The sequence below is a fragment of the Bos taurus genome, chromosome 3 (assembly GCF_002263795.3).
Source record: "Bos taurus isolate L1 Dominette 01449 registration number 42190680 breed Hereford chromosome 3, ARS-UCD2.0, whole genome shotgun sequence".
Lineage (NCBI taxonomy): Eukaryota > Metazoa > Chordata > Mammalia > Artiodactyla > Bovidae > Bos > Bos taurus.
This window is the reverse complement of record NC_037330.1, coordinates 78,635,184-78,659,419: the sequence shown is the minus strand read 5'-3', so window position 1 is coordinate 78,659,419 and position 24,236 is coordinate 78,635,184. Positions and strand designations below refer to the sequence as shown.

Sequence of the window (24,236 nt, the reverse complement as noted above, 5' to 3'; positions counted from 1 at the left end):
CTATGGAGCCAGACCTTCAAATTCCTGATCATAATCACTGTCATTGTGATCTAGCCTCTATGACCACATTTTCTCTCTTGTCCACCTCATCAGTGGAGGTGTCAATTGGACTGCTCACAGAACAGACACTGTTTGCAAACTCAAGACCCAGGAATGACCTTAAATCATTTAACAACTTAGAAAAAAGATGTTATGAGAGAAATATCATTTTGGCTGTTATTGTTGGATTTACCTACTAAATTTAATTCCTAGAATTAAATATTTTAACTTTTAAATATTAACCATTTTTGGATGGCTGTGAATAATGTATACCTTACTGACATAAACTCCTTATGAAAGGGATCTAAGCTGTTCCTAAGATGTATGTAGGTCTAATGCATGGATCTCCAGCAGCTGTTTGATAACATGGAATGTTTTTTTATAAAAAATCATTTAAGAACACTGTGATTGCGTATAATAAAATGATTTTTCTAAGACCCATTGGTGAAGGAGATTAAAATGCTGAGGACGATAAGAATTAAAAGCATAATGAGTAGGCTCAGATAGTGACAAAGAGACTCCAAAGTATAGTAAATTAAACAAGATAGATTTTATTTCTGTTTCATGTAAACAGTCTTAAAGTACAAAATATAGGACTGGAAGGGGAGCTCTGCCATCCCCAGCATGTGGCCTTCACTTCTGGGTGCAAGGGGGCTGCTCAAATTCTCATTATGTTCCAGTCAGAAGAAAGAAGTGTCAGGGAGGACCCATGGAACTCACTGCCAATTCTGTAAGAGCAAAACCTGGAAGAGACACACACCACTTCCAGCCAGAGCCCATCAGAAAGAATTTAGTGCCATCTGGCCAGCTAAGCCTTAACTGTAGCAGAAATGGAGAATGGATCCTGGGAGACAACTAGCAGGCAGCCACAACTGAGTATTTTTCAATCATGTAGTTAGGAAAGTGAATAAGGAACATCCCTAAATACTCCTTCAGTGATTTAAATGTCTGCAACTTAGAATCCATAAGGAAAGGGGACCCAGCATTAAGGTTGCTCAGTTGTCTTATTAACTCATCTGGGATCAGTCTCACTTTTACTAATATGTGTAGTAACTGAAGGTGGTTTGATTTGCTATGTTTGAATCTACCTATTAAAAAATTCCATCATATATGGAAACCTGATATACAAAATAGTTCTTAGAAATCAAAGTGGTATCCCACACTGAATCCATGGAAAAAACAAAATACTGTGTCAGATCATTGGACAATGTATGCTTTCGTGTTAAAACAAAAAACAAAGCTAAGACCATCACTGAGGTCTGTGATGAAGAGGAGACACACAATAAGCCTGGCCTGATTATGCTCTAGGTGCTTTCAGCCCCTGAAGTTCTGTAAAGTTCCAACCTTGGCACCAAGCATACTAGCTCTTCCACCTACTTTTCTTATCTACCCACTCTTACATTTTTGATTGATTCTTCTATCACTAGTTTACAAGGCCTGAGAGGAAAGTGCGTTTTTTGGAGTTAGGTATGCGTGCCTGGGACCAGACCTTAGCTCTTCTATGTTCACCACGTGTTGCTGAGCACGTTGTTTAATCACTGTCATCTTTGGTTTCCTCAACACCAACTACGTGGTGGTATGGTGAGGACTGAAAAATCATAATAGCTATTGGCCTTGTGATAGGAATTTTGTGTACATTATATTTATATACATTACCTCCTTTAATACTTATACTAACTCTTAGAGATGGTTCTTACTATCTCTGCACTGAAAGAAGGGAAGCTCAGAGGTTAAATGAATTGCCCAAGGTCCTAGTAGTTCGGTTCAGTTCAGTCGCTCAGTCGTGTCCAACTCTTTGCGACCCCATGGAGGCTGGATCAAATCCACATCCAACTAATTCCCAGCCTGTGTTTTACAACATAATGAATCACAGGCAGTGCTTACAGAGACCCTGGCACATGAGAGATGATGAGAACTAGTGTATCATATTGCTACCATAGCAACAAAAAAAGTCAGAAGGAAGAAACAAAAAATAGATGAAATATTAGATTCATTGTCCTTAGGCCTAATACCAATTGCCCTGATTGACTTTAGATGTCTACATGCATGCATACTCTGTCCCATCCAACTCTTTGCAACTCTACGGACTGTAGCCTGCCAGGCTCTTCTGTCCAAGGGATTCTCTGGGCAAGAACACTGGAGTGAGTTGACAGTTCCTTCTCCCCTGATCTTCCCAACCCCAGGATCGAACCCACATCTCTTGTATCTCCCGCATTGGCAGGCAGGTTCTTTACCACTGAGCCAACAGGAAGCCCTTAGATGGCTAAGCACTTGTTTATTTTTCTGGTTCTTTTAACATGTTCACCCTTTCTAAATAATTTCATTTCTCTTTATAATGTTGTAAAAGACTTGTTTAAAGATCCCATAACATCCTTTAAAGGTGAGAAGAACTGTACAGAATTCAGACATTTTCATTCTTGAAGCATATTCTTGGCAAACTTTAATAAACCAACTTAAAACAAGTGTCCATGGGAATAATGCCTGTATTTTCAAGTGGGTACCAGAAACGTACTGATATTTAGAATGTCCTTAAGTGACCCACCAGGAAAAGAATGCAGACACTCTGTTTTGCAAGTTTTTGTTTAGCTGTATGTCCACACACAGATACCCCATCTGCGCACGGGCTCACACACACACACAAACATGCACACCCTGCTGTTTTTTCCATTCTCTGATTGAAGAGAATCAGGAACAGCACATCTCTAAGTTAATTTACTAGGACTGAGGCAAGGCAGAAATAATTTTGTCAAGCTCCACTTTAACTTGAAATTATCAATTCTAAAATCAGGATGTTTCTTTTTTCAACTCACCCGGGGAAATTTTCTTTTTATGTTTCCAGTTCTTTTAGATCAGCCTGAGATATGGGGTCCAGGCCAACCAATTAATCCAAGCGTGGAGTCGCCAAAGTTAACAAGGCCTTTTCCCACTGGAAGTAAGTTATGTGTCTGCTCTGTCTGGAAAAATAAGTGACTCATTTTACTGTCTGTCTGCATAGTGAAATTAGGCAAGCCTTAGGAAGTCTACGTAAGCAACATTTGGACTGTTTAATATTGAGAAGAGGTATGATTCTAATAAGCATTAGAGTTAAGGGGTCTAGGACAGTCGGTTGAGACAAGAATAATACAATAAATAAAGTAAAATAAGTAACTTTGAACCACAGCTGCTTCTGTGTGACATCTCACAGGCTTATTCATTCATTTATTCAATAGGTTTATGTAGGCATGATAAGCAAGTAGACTAAAGACCCTGCTACGTTCTAGGCATGGGCTAGCGCACAACACAGAGCTAACCAGGTCAGATAAGGTCTCTACTTGTCCTACAGAACAACTGAGGCTTCAAAGGATAGAGAGGACACCTTGAGGGGAAAGAGTTTAACTGGAGAACAAGAGGAATGATGCCATATGGGAGAGAGAAGCTGAGACAGAAGATCAGGGCACATTTATCTCAAAGCAGAGCCATCAGCCCTGTTTATTCCAGAATGCCCCTAACCCCTACTCCAGGTAACTGGGGAAAGAAGTCCTGAAGAAAAAGGAAACTCGTCAGATTTACCAGATATAGCAGTGAAAGGAAAACATACATTTAAAGAATGAAAAGAAAAAAAAGACTTACCTGTTGAAATTCTTAACTTTGCCCGCAAAGTGACAGCCCAGTTCAAAAGGATGAGTCTGGGTTGGGCTTGTAAGACAATACTTTTTCTAGCCCAAGGATTTTTTTCAGCTATAATTTCCACCAAAGGAATCTGTTCATTCTTCCTTGACCCAAATAATTTTGCTTTAGATGTCAAAAATATGCCCAAATTCAAGACATTACTTTGAGAAATCTTTCCTGACTCAATCCAAGCTATAATATCCTGACTCTATTAAAAGCCCCTCACCCAGGCTGCTCTCCTTTCCTTGACCACACTCTGGATTGCAGTTGCCTGGGACCACAGTCTTCGCTTCATTCAGTTGTAAATTCCTTGAGAGCAAAGGCTCATTGTTTTCAACCCCTTGTCCTTCATTCCTAGTACAGGTCACAGGACTTTGGTGGCTTTTAACACTTATAAAACAAAGGAATGAATGAATGAAATGATGATATTGTTGTTGCTATTATCTGACTTTCTTTTGACAAATTCCTATCATAAAGTGGAAGAATCTGAATGAGTCCTGCTTCAATCACTAAACTTTGAACTTAAAAAAAATATATGGACTGCTAATAGTTATTCCTTTTCCAATAGCAGAATATGAATGATAGCCCAAATCCTGCTTATCTGGGGAATATTCCATAACTTAGGGAGAAAGTGATCAGTAATGCATGGCTTCTCATCTCTTGGCAGCACCTCCCCCACTGCCTCCAAAAAATGTACCAGCCACCCCACCCCGAACAGGCTCCCCCTTAACAGTTGGACCAGGTAAGCTTTATTTTTTCTGTCCTAGGATGGTGTGGCAATCAGCAGCGGCCCTGGACCTCAACATGCCTTTGATGTGTTGAAATCTATAGGCTAGACTAAACGTGAACATGCATTTAGTTTTACCTCCACTGCAGTTTACTATGTACACTTCTTTAAGTATCACTCCCAGGTTTCACAAAAAGGTTCACTTTCTCATTTTTTCCTCTGTATAATTTTGTTGAACAAAGGCCATGTTTATTTGTGAGATAAGAGAAATAAAAACTCAATATCAAAAGCCATTGTTTAATTGACATTTCACTTCATTGGACCTCATTTTAAATGACTGAAGAATTAAAAGTCTCAAGGCATAATTCGTATTTTTCTAAGAGCTGATAAGTTTTTATCTAGAATTAATATTGTGTAGTCCACAATAATAATAAAATGGGTCCTGGAATATGCAGCATACAGGTAAGCTAGGGTGGTGCAGGCTTTTCCCCAGTAGTCATTATTTATTATCCCATGGCAAAGCGATGTATAAGGATGATGAAATATGGCAAGGAACTGCAACATGCCTTTAGACAGATGACTTCTAAGGCATATTTTCACCATCTATTAAAATCAATACTATGGAGTCCTACAATTTATAATGTACCTAGTCTTACTGGACTAGCAATTCAAAAGCAGTAATAGTTATTTTATGTGTCTGGGTCCTTAGAATGTAGTTCTTCATCACCTTTGGAATTCTATTGCAGCTTCATCCATAGCTATTTATGCAGTCTGGTGAGTTTGATAACTACAGAGGGGGTATTTATCAACAAGAGCAAATGCAAGACATAGTCACTGATGAAATTTATATTGACTCAGACCCAACAGAGAGTCATCCAGTGTGCACAGGTAAAGGTGTTTACAAGTTCAAATCATTTTGGCCCCTTGTATTCTCATGAATATGTTAGAGATAAGTAAATCTACCAGCAGTGAAATTATAAATACTGTGGCCCAGGCAAACTGCTATCCCATTTATTTGTGGCCTTGAAACCTTGAAGGTTAACTTTTTTCAAATGTGAAAATATAAGAATACTAAGCCTACTCTTACAGCTAAAAGGTTATTTAAATGTAAAATGGCTCATGCCCTGAAATTATTTAGGTAACAATTTGTAATTTGAATAATCTTGGTTTAAAAAATGGTACAATTCCTCACATTTCAGTTATCAACTACTTCCTGCCAAGCTATAGAAGATAGTTTTAGTTTTCCTCTTGTTATTGGTAAGAATTAAAAAGAATAGCTAATGCTAAAATTTAAGCAAAACAGACTTTTTATTTCATGAATTCATATATATATATATCAGTTATGCCTATGGTATTAACAGGTTAGACTTGATGAGAAAAGAAATTATAAAGGTTTCTTTTAATTTTGTTCCTTATTAAATGGGTTTATATGTAACAATTCTTCTCAATATCCTATGTGTGTGGTGCGTGGGGTGTGTTTGTGTATATTTGTAAATATTCATGTGGGGATATCTCTTTAATCTTTGTGCTGTGTTTCTGGTGTGTTCAAGGTGGAAGATATACAACTACTTATGATGTGGTAATTTTTTTAACTAACATATATTATCATTGGTTTCACCAAACACTTTCATTTAATATGCTAGAGTAGACAATCTTCATCAAATATGAGGATGATTTTCAGCCATCAGTTCTTTTTCTGTTGTGTCCTATGTATTTCATTAGGCCAGACTTTCCAAAGGGACCTCCCTTTTGAAATTTGCAGTTCCAGAGCCTGTACACTTCTGAGAATGCCTTCTCAGAATGACCAGTTGCATGCTGGAGCTTCTGGTGACGGTAGATGTAGCCAAGTCAGATCACCTCACACAAGGGTAAATAATAGCCGAAAAGGTAATGTTCACAGTTTAGAGGCAGGGAACTCTCTCCTCCCCTTCAACTACAATCAAGATATTTTTCCGTCATGAAATATGTCCAATTTGGCACCTCACAAGATAACCTATTTATCAGGCTTTGCCTCACCCCTCCCACTTCCTATACAAATAATTTTAACAAAGTCAATTAAATTTTAAAATCAACTACTTTAACCACAGGAAATGACCAATCAGCCACAGAGGTCAAAATTGAAAAGCTACCATCCATCAATGATTTGGACAGCATTTTTGGCCCCGTGTTATCCCCCAAGTCTGTTGCTGTTAATGCTGAAGACAAGTGGGTCCATTTTTCTGACACATCCCCGGAACGTGTTACTCCAGAGTTGACTCCAAGGGAAAAGGTGGTGTCCCCACCAGCTGCCTCAGACAACCCAGCTGACTCCCCACCTCCGGGCCCCCCGGGTCCTCCTGGCCCCTCAGGACCTCCGGGTCCTCCTCGCAGTGTACCATCGCCGCTCAATTTAGAAGAAGTCCAGAAGAAAGTCGCTGAGCAGAACTTCATTAAAGATGATTACTTAGAAACAATCTCATCTCCTAAAGATTTTGGGTTGGGACAGAGAGCAACTCCGCCTCCCCCACCACCACCCACCTACAGGACTGTGGTCTCATCCCCCGGACCCGGCTCGGGCAGTGGTACGGGGATCACCAGTGGTACGTCTCACTGTTTGCGTGTGCTTCGTGTGACCGGGAATGGCCGTGGCTGCTGCAGTGTGAGCAACACCCTCCTCCTGCCTGGCAGTTGGCTTTAGAGCTTCAGCCATCCCTCCTTTGGTGTGGGTGTCCTGTGCTCTGTGGCATGTCCTAGTCCATCGAATGCTCGCGGTCATAGTGCAAGTCTGTGGATGTGTCCTGCCCTGCACTCCTGACCCTTAGGAGTGCCCTTCCACCCTGCGGATAAGATCTCTATTTTTTAAAGAAAGCTGTGATGTCATTTTTAGAATTCAGGAAAGTTCTAGAAAGACAGGTTTCACAGAAAATGTGCTTCAAGTTAAATGTCTGATTTCCTCATCAGATGTCTCCACAGGGGCCCTAGTTGTTTTTTTGTTTTTTTGTTTTTTTAATTCTTCCACTTTATTGAAATATAACTGACAAAATTATGAGATATTTACAGTGTACAATGTGATGATTTGATACACACATACGTTGTGAAATATTCTTCCCACCAAGTTAATACATCCATCACCTCACATACTTACCTTTTTTTTTTTGACGAGAACATTTAAACTCTACTCTCTTGGCAAATTTCAATCATACAATATAGTGTTATCAACTATAATCACCGTGTTATACATTCGATCCTCAGACATTATTTGATTTATAAGCTTATAAATCTATATTTTTTCCAAAAGCCCTGGTTTTTGTAGGTATATGTGTTTTCTATTTCTTTTTTTTTTAATTGGGGAAAACTATGTTAACTTCTCTATTTCAGAGAAAAAGAAGTAGGATTTGAAAAGGAGATTTTAGAGGACAGCAAAAAAGAGGCTGCCTTATTGCATCTCCAGCCTAATCAGGCTGCCACTGAAACAAACTGCTCTCTGATGTCATCATTTGACAGGCTAGTCAGCCTATAAGGTCAGTTCTAAGTGTGGTGACAGGTGATGGAGCAGTTTGTCACAAATGTACCTTTTGGGACTCTACATGCAAACATTGACATGGAGTCTGATTTTTTTGATTTTCCTGTTTGAAGCTTCATTTTGTATTCTCTAATGATGAAAGGATGGGAACTGCCATGCATACCCAGGAAAGATCACGATATTCCTAATGCATTCTTCTTCTGTATCACTCATTCCATTCATGCTCTTGTTTGTCTACCAAGATCCTCTGGTGCCTTCTCTCTTGTTCCTGTCCTTTTTGTTAGGTACCTTCTCAGGGATGTCAAGGGCTATTTGTTTTTTATTTGCTTTGAAAGAGGTGACCAAGTTTAAATTATTCGAATCTACTAAGAGACACCAAGGAAGTATGTTTGTCTCTGTTTTAATAGTCATCATTGCTTCTGCTTTCAAGGGCACATCTTTCAGTGTTTGCTCTGCATTTGCAAATTGCTCTGAGCTTTAAAGTGAGAGCATCCAAGCTAATCAAGGAAAAGACTGGAGAATCTTCTGTACTGTACACAAAATCAGTGTTTTGTATCACAGGTGTTCTCCTCCTTCACCAGAAAGGGAAAACAGTTCAATAATCAAATTTAAGTTTGAAAAACTGTGCTAAAACAAAATCAGCAGGTTTCTTTATAGGGTCCTAGAGAGCCTTTATTTTGCCAATAAGAACAACAGCTATAGTTTCTTTTCCTGGCTTCATGCTAAGAACTTTATGCACATCATTTCATTTTTACAACCGCCTCATGAGGTGAATACTCTTATTTCCCCCATTTTACAGATATGAAAACTGAGGCTCATGGATGTTTAGTAATTCGCCTAAGTTTACACTGCTAGAGGTGATAGACTTGGTATTCATTCTCAGATCTATCTGATCCCAGGCCTGTGTTCTTAACCACTATGCCCTCCAGGAGCCCTTGCAAGGTTTAGTGACAAAATATCACAAACTTATCTGACCCTGACATGCACCTGTATTACACACTGTCATCAAGATCGCCAAAAGTCTTTTCTCCAAACCTACTGCTTTGTGCTCCTTTCTGTATTTCTGGGGCTTAGAGCCCCACCTCCATCCTCTATTTCTTTTTTAGATCTTTTGGGGGTGATGTAAGGGTCCTTACCTAACTCTAAAGATAATAAAGGGCCTCTAAGTAAAGACTCCAGTCCAGACCTCAGCCCAAAAGAAGCTGGTTGTCCTTTGTCAAAGAGAGACATGTTTCCACTGTCTTGAATGGGACTCTTTCCTGGGCCAGGCTCTGAGTCTTCTGAAAGTGCTTTTCAAGGAATAATACCTTCTCTCCAGTGGCCTGGTCACTATACTCTACCCAAAGTAAACACCTTTAGTTGGGGGAGGGGAGGACAGGACACTCCCCAGGCTCCTCAAGCACCTTCTACAAGGTTCTGGGATATACTTGATTAATTGAATTGATCATTGATTTAATGAATAAATAGAGTAGCTCTAGCTTTCTTTCTGGAATCCTTGGCAGTTTTGTTGTCATTTTCATGTTTAACTTCCATATTCTTACTTAAAATTACTTGAAAGTGTTACCAGTAAAGACTATTGGTTCTTAATAATTGAGCTGGAAAATACTATACTTTGCTAATATTAAAGAATTGAATTTCTAAGTGGAAAACCAAACTGGGCCAGTGAAACTCATGAATAAATAAAACTGTGCACCATTATTTCCTTAATTAAGTCCCAGTTTATTTGCTCATTAAACAGATTGGCAGAAATATAAACTTAGGATTGAAACAATAGGATATGGTCTCATGTTTTAAAGATTAGTAATGCTTATCATTATCTGCTTTTTATAACAGCCTGATGGGAATAACTTTTCCTGTGTATCTCAAACTGTATACCTACATTAAAAATTTCAGTCACAGCAAGATGACTGTCACTGACCAAGTTTAGACAGTACTTGTGGATCGGAATAGTTACCTGCTGTTGAAAAAGTTGCAAGTTAAGAATTTGCTTCAAGAACTTTAATTTCCTTATGGCAAAGATTTAAAATACATAGTTTGGCCAGAATATTGCTTTACTGGAATGCAGACACTGATTCTTGGCAAAGACTATCTCTTCTCCTGTGTGGGCTGTGTGCCCAGGGGATGGAATGGAAAAAGTGTTTCCTTGGCCTGTAGCAATTTTGGAGACCAGGGAAAGAGAAGTGTTAGTAAAGATTGAATGTTCAACATTTCCCAACTGGGGAAAGTAAACCCATATTAAAAGATGCTAAACACAAACAGACACACCCCACACATCCATAAACAAATGAATTTGAACTACCTGGGGTTGAATCAAACAAATATATTTCCTAACTACAAGTTTTTTTAGAGCAGCAATGTCCAAAATGGAAGCCTTTAAGCATATGTGGCTATTTTAATCTTAATGGCAATTAATTAAAATTAAAAATCAATTATTCAGATGCAGGAGCCACAGTTCAGTACTCAGTGGGCACAAGTGATTAATGACTATCTTATTGGACAGCACTTATTCCAGAACATTTTCATCATTGCAGAAAACTCCACTGAGCCATACTGTTTTAGGGCTTTTAATGTGCCAGTTACCTAAAAAGAAACATAGTATGAAAACTTTTCCACATGTGTTTAATACTTTTGTCAAAGAAATAGTATAATTGTGTTCTAAGAAACACAAGTTGGGAAAGAATAATTCTTTACATATTTCAAAGTACATATATTTTCATTCATTTGATTATCCCCTATAACACTGTGATATACTAGCCTCATTTTACAGGTAAGGAAATGGAAGCTCAAAGGCAGGACTTGGCCACAGCCACAAAGCAATAAATAGCAAAGTCAAGATCTGTCTGACCTGAGATTTGTTGAATTCCAGTGATCACTTCTCCCCAGCTGCCCCCCTGCCGACTCCACAACACACACACACCCCCACCCCCACACCCCCACACACAAACAAAAAGAAGTGAAAGTTGGAGCCATTGTTTTATGGTCCTCAGGAGTTACCAAAGAAACTATGATGGGATTTCAGGTTGAAAGCAGCAGATGGATCAAGAGCATGTCAGTGGTTGCCAACTTTTTGAATTCACAAATTCAAATGTACATATGATTTTTAAAGCTAAACAATGTTGTCCAATTAGTTTCTAGCATTGTCTTGGGAATAAACACTGCTTGAAGGGGAAATGAGTAGAATTGAAGATCGAAGAATAAGGGTAGAGATGTGCAAATAACCCTCTTTACTCTTTCAGTACAAAATAATTGTGTAATCTCACAACATCGTGTGAGGCCTTAGTTCAATTATGAAATACTCCGTAGGCCCAAACTACCCTCTGCTGTGAAACAGGGTTTTGCTTTTTAAAACTCCCTTGGTGTTGTCTAACAGCATAACAAATCAATGAGATCAATTCAGTAAAGAAAAAGTAAGTTAAACAGGGTACTCCAAAAGGAAAACACAGCCAGTTAACTAGCCACTTTTTTCTTCGCTTTTAGTTGTAGCTGTATCAAAAGCACAAATTTTACCATCATCAACAACTGCCTTCCATTTGTGTAGTATTTTATGACTTGGTAATACTTAAATGAGCATTTTCCATTTCAATTGTTGCAACTGCCTTGTAAGGTAGAAACATGTCCTGTATTTTAAAACATGAAGTTGAGGTTCAGAGAAGTCAACTTCTTATAGGTGATAGGAGGTGGACAGAGCCAGAGCTCAGGTCATCTGACTTTTCGTCAGTTTCTTTAGTATTTCATACTGCCTCCATGATAACTTGTTACCACTTTTCCAAGAATTACTGAAACTGGATTTTAAAATTTCCCTTCTGGAACTTGTAGGAAAAGGATAAGCAGCTGACCTTTTCCTGGGATTGACTCAGAAGACCATTTCTTGGAAATAGACCCCTGGATAGACATTTTGACCCAACCCCCATGACATGGTTTTCCAGCAAAACAGAACCCCCAAAACAGTTCTATAAAACTTCCAGACAAAAACTTTGCTGTGTTAACGTTTATTTCCCATCTTTTTGCTGTCACTTCTGAAAACATCCTAGGTGTAAAGAAACCTTTGTCGTGGGACCTGTTGAAATATCCCCTATTCGTTTATTCAAGAGAAGATCAGCAAAAGACTAAGGATATTTATATTGAGAGAAAAGTGCAGTCGGCCCATGCAAAAAGAAGACCAGGCTTTGTGCAAAATGTGGGGCTACATTATATAGGCCACCACCTATAGCTACAAGATACTACATTTAAAAACTCAGACTTTGTAGTTAAATAGGCCATTTGAACTATATGACATTGATCAAGTTATTGAATATCTCTGAGCCTTACTTTCCGCTGAGATAGTAGAAGTACTTTCCTTCAAAGCTTATTGTGGGGATAAAATAAGATAATGCAAGTAAAATGTGTAGCATAGATACTGGGCCAACAAAATAAAAAGTGAGACTACAGTTAAAAGTTCGTAGTGGTAACTAGGAAATATTGGTAGGATGGGTGGTAATTAGTATGGTTTCACACTAATGTAATTACACTTACAATAAACCACACAGATAAACACAACAAACTCAAGATTTCAAACTGCTTTAAACAGAGGAACAAGGCTTTCACTCCCAAGGACTCTCCTAAGTTGGAAGCAGATCCTGAGATGATGAGCTTTGATGGTTAAAGTTGCCTGAAAATCTGAAAATTCAAAGATTCAAATTTCAAAGTTCCTTGAAAATCTGGTCTAGGATTCTCCAGAGAGCAGAGTTTTGTGGTGTGTTGGAGGGGAGGTAGGGGGAGGGGGAGACATTTTCTTTGGGCAGAATTTCTTGGAATTTTCTTGGAGTAATTTGATACCTGTGCTTCTAACCAATGTGAAAAAGCCTCAGGAGTAGCTGGCAGTTCTCTGACTGAACAAGAACCATTTGGAATATTGATTTGACTTCCTTAAGATTGTTAGCCAAGTAGTTTTCCCGTATATCCCGGACATACGCCTGAAGATAGGCCAACCCCTAAGTCTAAGCCCTCTGGTGTGCTCATTAGCGTGCATGCCGACCTCTGTGTGTGCTCTGTGTTTCTCTTGTTTGTCATTGACAGCCAGAAAAGTAAATCCAAGAGACTCTTAAAAATCATCACAAAAATCGTCGCAGGCAACCTCTACACAGACAGGTTCCTAAGCAGCCTCCTTTAAAAACTAAAATCCTCTAAATCCAATGTATTTCTGTTAAGATTCCACAAACAAAGTACGCTCACAATAGCTAATGTACTTTCTTATATTTTGTTCTTTGCTTACCATCAAGGGTTTGCTTGATGAAGTTACTACTACTTTGCTATATGAAGTTACTACTCATATCGTAAAGCACAGTAAGAAGGATAATTCTCTTCTACATGTTTTATAGATATATAAAAGTATTTATATACATAACACATATTTATACACACACACACGCACACATATATGGACTTTCCAGGTGGCACTTAGTGGTAAAGAACCCGCCTGCCAGTGCAGGAGACAAAAGAGACGTGGGTTCAATCCCTGGGGCAGGAAGATCCCCTGGAGGAGGGCATGGCCACCCACTCAAGTATTCTTGCCTGGAGAATCCCATGGACAGAGGAGCCTGGTGGGCTACAGTCCATAGGGTCACAAAAATTCAAACACGACTTTTGCACACATATATACATATACTGTGAAAAATCTTTTTTCTTCAAGTTCTAACCTCCGTTTTCATCTTGGACATAAATTCTGAATATGTAAAGATCAAGAAAATCTATCATAAGTTTCATGTGTATCATGATCAGAATGAAAGCTACCCACTCACCCAGCCAAAAGAGTATTAAGTATATATTTTCTGTCACAGGGAGTTATAAAAGGATTTACCTTTCACTGGGTGTCACATGACAACAAAAGGCCATGAGCTTCAGCTTCAGCCATCAACCATAGTTCAACTGAGTGATTTTTTTTCTTTATTGAAAAAAAAGAAACCCAAACCCCATGTGCTACAGTCTTGACTGTATTAACTGCTGAGGTGAAGAACGTATTGGTGATTACACTGTACTGTGGGAATGGAAAGGTGGGATCAAATGATAACAGCTCTTTGACCACCTATGTCTCTAGCCTTTTTTAATACCAGCTTGTTTTTCAGGTGCATCATCCCCTGCTCGGCCAGCCACCCCCTTGGTTCCTTGCAGCAGCACGACCCCACCCCCACCTCCTCCCCGGCCTCCGTCTCGGCCAAAGCTACCTCCAGGGAAGCCTGGCATCGGAGATGTGGTATGTTCCCTTCTGCCCTGTCCCGCTCAGAAGCATACAGTGGGAATGACAGAGTCCAAATGCCTGAACATGGGTCATCTCAACTCCAGGTCTAAGCCTTACAGCGCCTGCACCAATGGCCCTGACGGCCAAAATCTGAAAGTCACTGCAGTCAGAGTGTGTATTTCAATTGCCCTCAAATCTCCACCATCATTCAAGCCACGGCCTAAAGTAGTAGGAACAGGATCATGGGGTCTTCAGTTCTACCCCAGTGGGTTTGATGAAAATTAAGATAATAATACTCAATTGTCCTAAATCCTTTGGAATGGGAGGTGTTTCCTTTCACCATATTTTTCTGATTTTGGAAGACTCCTAGAGAGGAGAAGTCCAGATTTCTGACCCCAGACTACAGAGAAGTTATTGGTGGTATACACACTGGGTGAATATAAAGGAGAGTGGCGGCTCAGGGAATTTTTTTGGAAGTTTTTTGGAAGTTTTGCATCATGTTTTAAGGCGAGGGGTGGAAAACATTCTGTGCAAACAATTAAGAGACTCTGGCAGAGGTAAATTTCTTTGGAATTCACATACAGGAGTCACAGGGTAATAATGATGTCCCTGACATCTGGTTTAGCCAGCACACTACAGTATTTTGTATTCAGATATCTTTCAGTAGGTATAAGCTCTCACTTTATGTTACTTATTTAGTCCCTAAGGGCATGTGAGTCCACCATCCTGAAACATCACTGACCACATCCCAGATCTCGGCTTCTCTTAATGTGATATATCTGTTGAGTGTAGCCCATTATAGTTTGTTTCCTCTGGCTCCATCCACAAGCTCTTGTACAGATATAATCAATTTCAATGAAAAAATGGTACCAGCTGTCCTCTTTTAAGAACCTGAGTTGTCATATCTGGAGCTGGGAGATGTTAAAAATATGAAAGGAAGACCTGTGAATCTAACTTTCCATTTCTTTTCTTCTCCCTGCAGCCCCGACCTTTCAGCCCTCCCATCCATTCTTCCAGCCCTCCTCCGATAGCACCCCTAGCCCGGGCTGAAAGCACTTCTTCAATATCATCTACCAATTCCTTGAGTGCGGCCACCACTCCCACAGTTGGTAAAAATTATCTCCTCTCTTTTAATCCATTTGTGGTTTTGACTGGCTATTTTTTTATGATCTGAAAACCCTAACACCCTATGTTTCTGGTCAAAATTGTTTTGCTGTGTGTTTTGCTACTATCATCTGACTCTTCTTTTAAAAGCACCTTCTCAGCAAAGAAGGCAAATGCTTTAGCTAAGCAGATAAGCAAGTAAAAGAATGTGGAATTCTCTTGTTCTGTCTCCATACAGATGTATTCATGAAAGTAAAGAAGAAATCATCAAATTAGATCTTGTAATTTAGATATTATTTAGATATCTTTGAGAGGGGAATGTTTATTTAAATTCCAGCCATGTAACCCATCAGAAATAACAAAATGTAGAACTTTTCTTTTCTTGAAGCTTTCATTTCTTCATCACCTTGGTTCTGCTTACGTTGACAGATGGTATAAACACGGGCATTGTGGGACTTGAGAAAATGTTTTGACATTTTTTCTAGTGCTTTTCAGTGATGTGTGGTCAATTTTCCCCAAGAAATAAGTCATTGCTGGCATTTTCAGTAAATGCCTTTGTGCCTCTTTCCTTATGGTGTGATGAAAGTGAAGAGTTGAGAATGACTGCTCAGCTGGATGGTTTTCCCAGGTTTAAATGCCTCATTTTGCCTGGAGCATCTTCCCTCTTCCCAAGGCTGGTCTCTGTCTACCCACTTTTTACCCACCTTCCTCAGCTCCTGCTGCCTCTCTCATGTTTGCATGGTGTCTCTAACCTGGACTTTTCCATTCCATTTTTGCCCCTTGTCTTCCTTTATTGTCTGAATGCCCTCCAAGTCTCCCATATTATAAACCAGCTGGCCCATGCTGCATTGCTTGGGAGAATCATTAACCAACGCTGAATAAATTCCTACTGCTACTTGCCAAAGAACAGCATGCTACAGAGTTGTCCATGTGAGAAGTACTTTGATCAAAGCCTGAAGCTCTTCTAGAGAAGAAATCCCTCTTTTCCCAGGGAAATAAGTTAAGATGTGCCTCTTAGGCCCTCAGAGAGAATTTCAACCTTATCACCTGCTTCATATTTTTAATCAGACCATCCCCAAAGAATTCTTCAAATTTGGTGAAAATACAGCCTGCTATCCAATGTTGTAGGATTCATTAACAGACAGATATTTAACATGATTTATATAGTCAAGTCTATTCTTTATCTGCATCGTCAGTTGGGGTAATTCAGGGCTTCTTATTTAGATGCCTATTAGCTAGTTTCCTTCTGGGTTTTGTTGTTTACTGTTTTGTTTTTTTCTGTAACTTCCAACCTTACTTTTGAGCTCTCTTTAAGTTCTTGATCACTACAGCCATTTCCCTCACTCCTGCTCCTTTGGTTTTCTGTGGTTTTTGCCTCAAAGTCATTTGTTCCACTCACTCCCTGTGATTTTCCTGGTTGTTCAGTGAGAAAAGTAATGATGATAAACTGTCATTCAGAGAGTAGACCTTAAGCGACCCCAGTTGACTGTCTAACCTATTCCTTCAACTCACTGAGATTCACAGAGAAAATGGCACACAGAGCGTTTGACCTGTGGCCGTGTTTTGTATCATGTGTTTTTATGCACTCTGCTGCAGAAACCTTAGAACCTGGCCAGTGACTGTGATCCTCAACACAGCTAGTACATATTCTTTCAAGATGAGCCATACAGGGGCTAAAAACAGAAAGAAAGAAAGAAAGAAAAATAAAAGACCACCCAAGAGGCTAGTCACATCGCTTCATTGCTGAGAAGCATTCTGATTTAATCTCTTCAGCTCTGTTATTTGTATTTGGTTTTCATCTCCCTCGCTCTCTTGTTCTTTATTTCCTGTGGCTGTGAGTCACCTGACAGCCATTTCTCTTTGAAGTAAATGTGTTGTCAGTGACCACCCAGCAGCACCCTGTGTAGTGTTGTTTATCTCTTTTTGAAGAGGTTGTTCTTTGGCTGTTCAGCACCAAGGGGCTGCCTGTTCATGACTTGACTTGGTATGTCAACTTAAGAAAGTCAGATGGCTTGGGGGAGATGAAGAACTTCAGCAGCAAATTCTTGACTTCAGTGGCTCAACATTTCCCTCCCTCCACCATGATACTTTCTTGACATTTTTATGACACTTGTGCCAAAACAGGGACAAGTGTGGTAAAAACTGGATACTTATTATTTGTACTTGCTTAGTGCAAAGTTTAATATAATTCGAGGACTAAATTTTTAAAGGCATGTCTGATCTTCCTACAATTCATCTAAGAATACGCCCCTAGCAAGACATTGGACATAAAATCTTTTTCATGAGATCTATGATTATAAATTAGTAAAACTGATGCCACACCTGAAAATAGGATTTTCTATTTTCTATTCCCTTTCTATTTTGAATGTGAATAAGTCACATTCAAATAATGAAATGTTCCTTTGTAATTGTACTTCACTGAATTTAGGATACCTTCAATTAGAAGCTGCGCTGTTATTTTATATATGACTGAGAAAGGGAGGGGAAGCTGCCACATGAGTTAAGGTGCAATACTTCCTTATCATACTGATTTTAAGATCCATCCTAATTTCAGAGAGGTTAAAAAGTGCACATATTAGCATGAATGAAATACAATAAACCCCTTTTGTACTGAAAAAAAAAAGCTCACAGGATCTTCACTCTTTGATATGGTAGGGAGGGAAAGTCTGATTAAAATATTCAAAGAAAATATTTAAAGGTGTTCTATTATAAGAACCAGACTTTTAGACATTTAGAGATAGAGATAAACAAGGAATTATCTCTAATTGTAAATATCCAATTTATTATTTGCTTCTTATTTCTATGTGTGATAGTCATTTTTTAGATGTTTGCAAAACCTTCCTTTGCAATCTACCCCAATGCAAAATACAATGATAAAGACAATTTGTCTTCATTGTTAAATTCATTATTAATTATGTTTCTTCAGCTGTTCATTATGCATTTTTAATTACATCTTTAACATCCCAGGAGTCAGTAATGAATGAAAAGTAATCCTTTAAGGGCATCAGATGGACTTTGATGCTTCCTTTGGTATAGAACTTGGAGCAAAAGTGATTTGTATTCAATACACAAGTATTAACCATAGAATCTAAAACTTAAAACATTTCCTCTAAGCTTTTGTCTCTCCAGGCTGGGTGGAAATTCTGACTTAAATAAGCTTTTTAAAAAACTTTTCTGTGTTAACATCAATTATTCTGCACAAAAGGAAAGACCCTTAGAGACAGGTATTCCTGATCCCGATTTTAAATTCGCACACTTAATTTTAGTATTTTTCCCCCTTTTTTTTGGAAAAGCCTGTCTCCAATACTGGCTTCCCCATCTCAGATCAATTGGAGACAGTTCCCCTGGTTAGCTCTTAACAAAATTTTTCTTCTTTACTTAATCTGATTGTTGCCCTTATTTAAATCAAGCACAGAGCTATCCAACCACCCATTTTTTAAATTTAGAATTTTTTTTCTAAGTCCTCATTGTCCATAACCATAATAAAAAAAATGATAAGCATGCTGTTCAACCTTTATAAACTATTCTTTTGTAACTTCAGCTCAAAGAAAAAGATGGCAGTCTTGGAGTCTCCTCATTTTAAGGAGATTGTAAATAAAACATCAGTTTTTCAAAAGAAAGGAATATTCTCCACCATTCCTAGTAGGTAGGAAAGAGCACTGTTACAGTCTGTGTAATCTTTTGTGTCCTATTTTCTGGGGGTATTATGGGGTGTCCTTCTTAGTGCCAGTTCCTGTTGCTCTACTGTAGATATTACAGAAATTGCATTCACTTATTCTAGCCACTGAGGAAGTCACATGTATACTAAAAACTGATTGACAGGGGCTTCCCTGGCAGTCCAGTGGTTACGAATCTGTGTTTACACTGCAGGGGGCACAGGTTCGATCTCTGGTCAGGGAACTAAGACACTGCATGGCATTCAGTGTGGTCAAAAATAAATAAATAAAATGGAGAAATAGCATCATCTTAGTATTTTAAAACAACTGATTGACAGGTGCTATTTTAGAGCCTTAAAAATTGACAAAGAAGCAGTTTTCCTGCCTTATTCACCAAGTCTAAGAGCCAAGCTAGTAGAATATTTTCTAAGAAGCATAGTTTATGGAGTAATTTTACTACCCTCATCTATTTCCTCATCTTATACTTCTCTACATTGTAGGAAAGATTCTCCCTTACTTGTCTGGGTACAGAATTTATCCAATTTTCTGTTAAAGTTATAATAATATCCTTCAGATCTGTGGCACTGATTGATCTAAATCACATAGAGTAAAACTTCAGTTATCTGCATTTGTTTGTTGGTAAAGAGGGAGACCATGTACATACATCCAGAATGCTTGGAGTTCATAGCAACTATTGTGATCAGTTTACTACAGAGACATTTGGCCATGATCAATACCATAGCCAAAGATGAAATTACAATAATGCTGTTCAAAACTAACAATCCATAAGTACCAAGGACAGGTTGGATATTGATGAAGTTGAAATGAGAGACTTCATTCAGGGACCTCAGATTCATACTGTTGCTTTTTCATGATCTCATTAAAAGCCTATTCTTTCCCCATGGGGAGGCAGGTGCGTGCTGGGTGATCCCATTGAGCTGCCAGCACTCTGTCAGGAGGTTCTGTTGATGGATATATGTCCAGTCACTTGAGAATTGTGTCTGAGTGAAATACACTTGCACAAGTCAATTATTAATGACAGTGCCTTTAACAACTCCCTGAAAAGGTGGGGGTGTGATTTCTTCCACGGAGTTGACTTCAGCAAATTCACAAATGCTAAAATCTGGCATTTAAAAAATTTCCATTTCTGCTCTTAGACTCATCATGAAATAAGCACATCACTTTTTTATACTCTGTCCATAATCCCAGTGTCTTAGGTTTTGTTTCTTTTTTTCATTAAAATCATTCCTGTGTTTTGATCAGTAAAGTGCATTGCTTGATTTCATTTGAGATTTGTATTTGTGTTTTTATTTTCATTCCTTTATATTTCTTTGGTTCAAAGTGTCAGAAGATGATGTTTTTTATGACAAACTGCCCTCGTTTGAAAGGCGCTGTGAAACGCCTGCAGGTATGGTGCTAGCTGAGTGATCTTTAGATATCTAGACTTTAAAAATCCAAGCCATTATGCCATCTGAATGCTAAACTTCATGGACATGCTACTCACCTCATGAGTGTCCAGTGCCTCTCAGATGCACCGTCTACTTACTGTTCATCGTGAAATTCATGCCACTGAAATGTTTTTTTTTCAAGTGATCATATATTATAAAGCAGTAGGTTGCATGACAGTTTCTCAGTGAAAAGGTTCAAAAAAGGGGAGAGGCTATTGCTTTGTGAACTAACAAAGGGAGGGATAATTTAACTGCTCAGAATTACATATCCAGTGATGGCTTTTTTATTTAAAACATAGTAGAACACCATTAGTAATCTTGTTTTTTCTATGGTATATAGGTAAAGGGTGTTTTGTGTCTGGTTGCCTAAGGTGATTCCAGGGAAAGGAATGGAAGATATATGGCATCTGCCATGAACTTTCAATTGATGTGCAATGCTGTTGTCATTGAAAACCTCAGCTAAGTTTTATGTAACCCATAACTCCTAGTTTCTTTTTTAAAACATAGAAGGGGATGACAGTGAAGATGAAATAAACACAGCAATTGCTGAGTGACAGTTTGCCCAAACTAGTGCAGTTAAAATATGCTGACGCCCCTGCATGGCCAGGAAGACTTCTGCTCCATGCGCACCAGCACCAAGTACCAAGCTGCCAGCAACACGTGCCCATCCCTTTAGGCCTACATAGCTTTGCTTTTGCTTTCTATTTCCCAAACTAAAAAAAAAAAAAACTAAAACATAGATTGCCAGCCTTCCCTTTTCCCTGCACGCTAATGGCATGCAGTGCCTCCACCCTCCCCTTAGTGAGATTAATGACCTGCTCTGTAACTCATACTGTGTCCTTCTCTCTCCCTCTCCTTAACCTTTCCCATCCCGCTTCAACTCCTGGCCATACAGAGAATGAACAGCCTTCCCTCGTTTGGTTTGACAGAGGAAAGTTTTATTTGACTTTTGAAGGTAAGTAGTACATAGCATACCAGATTCTAATTTTTCCTCCCCTCATGCTTTTCCCCATTTGCATTTTTTAAAAATCCCAGTTTTCTTCGAAAGACCTGGTCTCACTTTCTATATAAAAATGCTATGGCTACTTAGAAAATATTAAATACTAAATAAAATACTCCATGAATTTGGTTTGTATGAGATCTCCAATTTTTCATATTAAAAAATTAAAGCTAATTTGCAGTTAATATTGGTTACTTAATTAACTGAAATAAATTGAAAAAAAAAAAAACACCTTTTTTGGGCAAGGAACTTAACTCTGTCAACCAGGGCTCTTTCCTAACTCTTTTGCAAGTGCAATGCAATAAATATAAGGACATTTTTGGTTAGAACTGGCATTTAATTTTGTTTTGGATAATTAATATTTCAGATACAACATCCATTATTGTAAAATGTAAATATATTCTTATGACAAGGAATGCTGCATGAGAGATCAGAAAAATGAAGAAAAGAAAAAGTATTTTCATAAGTTCTATTTACAGCTTCTGATATGGAAATTGTAACTGGAATGACTAGTAAAATGGACAACTACCACTGGACTTGCCATTTTAGAAGATGAAAGAAAATATACATAAGTGTAATGTCCGTCATCTAACCTCAATGCTGAATAATTTGTTATTTCTGCATTAAGGATTAGCATTCTTCTGTCTTATATTTAAATTCTAAATCATTTTAACAGGCCAAGCATTTGATAAAATGATCCATTTAAACTAATGGTATAGGAAAAATTAAGTAAGTAAACTTAACAAATGGACTATCTTATACATATTTATCTCTACTTTCTATAATTTTAAATAGCTAAGTTTATCTTGGGATAAAAAGTTGCAAACAAAACTTCTACTCAAGAATTGATTCTAAATATGGTCTTTGTATTTCATGATAACAAAAAGAACTTCTCTAAGTGTGTGTTTTAGCACAATTTAAAATATTAGAATGACTGGCACAAATTCTCAAGTAGTTTGTGTGGTGTGACATTTTTCTCTTAACAGTGACTTTTCTTTGCAAGATTGTCCCTTTAGCTTGGAGTGGCTTGGCTAGTAGCAGGAAACATTGTCTGATTCAAAGCTTCCCAAATACTGATGTCTCTCCTGGCTCAGGCAGAGAACAGGTGGATAGACAATCTTAGAGAAGGATGAATATTTTCCACATGATGTTGGAAGCCTTCATTGCCTCAGGTCATTAATTTTGTAATAACCAAGATGCAAAATCCACAAACTTATGACCTTCTAAACTTTCTCTTCAAATTAGATGAATAAAAGTGCCCAGGTGTCTTTTTACTGATCAGCACATCTCATAGGAGACACTATGACTGAATAGGTTTATGATCTTGACATACTGCCAATACCTGCATATATAAAGGCTCTTTCTCTGGTTCAGCTTGACTGCATTAAAGGTTGTAGTTTACCCTGTTTTAAACAGGAAATTAAGCCATGTGCTACTGGCAAACTTCAAGTAATGTCTGGGGCTCCAAAAAAACTTTCATAGTTTTTTGTTGGTACAGTTTGTTTTGGCTTTAGAGTATCTATTGTCTGGTTTGCTTTTATTTTGGTTAGGATTTCTTTAAACCAAAGAAATCCAAGAGATAGACTTTTTGTAAGATTCCAGTCTAAAGACAGCTTTTGATTGTTGGCTTGTTTGTTTTTTAAAATATATCATCAATCAAACATAAATATTAATAAGCATGTGGAATAGCAACATGAACCACATTTTTTTTTTAATTTTAAGAAAAGAAAATATTTGTTAGTAGATTTGGGGTATCTAATGTTGGTAGGTAACATTGCCATTCTAATTAGTAAAATCCAAATTCCTTAAACATCTCAATTTGAGACAAGAGAAGTCACACAAGGAAAGAGGTTGAACAGAAATTAATTGAAACCTCTAGCTTTGTGTTAGCTTTATCTTGGACTTTGCTGAAGGTTTGGAAGTACAAACAAGGTTTTCCAAGGGACTATAGGAGAGGTCATGTCATGAATATGTCCTACTTATCTATCAAGAAATGCTCATGCAAATTAAAGTACATTTCAGTGAACTTTAAGGGAAGACTTAGGACGACATCTTACCCCCTGAAACTAAAAATAACACAAGGGTGGCTATCTTTTAAGAATGGGAAAAGAAAAAAAAAAAAAAAAGAATGGGAAAAGGCTTGTTTTAGTGGTTTATGTAAATTAGCCTCAGGTAGTTTTAGCTAATGCAACCTGGAATGTTTTTTTTTAATTTTCTGCTGTGATGATAAAATGGCATAGAAACAATGACTTGTTAAATTGCTTTGAGAATAGTGCCCCTAATCAAACTTTAAATTACAAAAAGACATGGTCATTCAACATATTTTATTGAATAGCACTTCTAGTATATTCTTCTAGGGCACTCTGACTTTACCCATATTTGTTATTAATGTTAATTATCATTATCTTCAATTCTTTATTTGGGGAATATATAAGAGGACCAAAGATTCCCAAGTCAAAAATTCATTTGTTCTAAATAACTTTTAAGTTATTATTTGTTGGCATTTAAATAGTGTTTTATCATGTTCAAAACCTTAGCCTGTCATATCCATTGCTTTTTCTTATAGGCCTCTGGTCAGTGGGTCACCCAGTGAGTGAGTGAGCCACTTACCAATCAACCAACTAACTAATGAACTTCATGAACTTATTTGGAAATAATATGAGATGCTTCACACTTCTAAATTTAACTTAACAAGAGAGATATAAAAGTGTTAGACAATGGTTCTAACTCACAAGAGCTCCAAAGCTTGTCTTAATGGTTTAGTTTTAAACAATTTCACTTAAAAAAAAAATTGTCACTGAAATTTTAACCTATTTAAGTTGAGCTTTAAAAAAAGGTAAAGGTTACATAAGGTAGAACCTGTTAAAATTCATTCATTCAGGAGTATATCCTACTGAA

At 38.0% G+C, this 24,236-nt stretch overlaps 1 protein-coding gene across 11 annotated transcripts in view; it reads left to right on the top strand.

The window, feature by feature from the left end:
- SGIP1 (SH3GL interacting endocytic adaptor 1) overlaps window positions 1-24,236 on the top strand; it is a 241,400-nt gene that overhangs the window by 154,322 nt on the left and 62,842 nt on the right. For 3 of the 11 annotated variants that reach the window (XM_059885126.1, XM_059885123.1, XM_059885120.1), the window contains 5 exons: window positions 2,879-2,971; window positions 4,355-4,429; window positions 14,018-14,145; window positions 15,113-15,239; window positions 21,234-21,293. In XM_059885126.1, the coding sequence (XP_059741109.1) occupies window positions 2,879-2,971; window positions 4,355-4,429; window positions 14,018-14,145; window positions 15,113-15,239; window positions 21,234-21,293 (483 nt within the window). Of the gene's footprint in view, window positions 1-2,878; window positions 2,972-4,354; window positions 4,430-6,501; window positions 6,994-14,017; window positions 14,146-15,112; window positions 15,240-20,232; window positions 20,299-21,233; window positions 21,294-24,236 lie in introns of all 11 variants that reach the window. The other 8 variants (XM_059885127.1, XM_059885124.1, XM_059885121.1 and 5 more) reach the window with 4 other exon arrangements.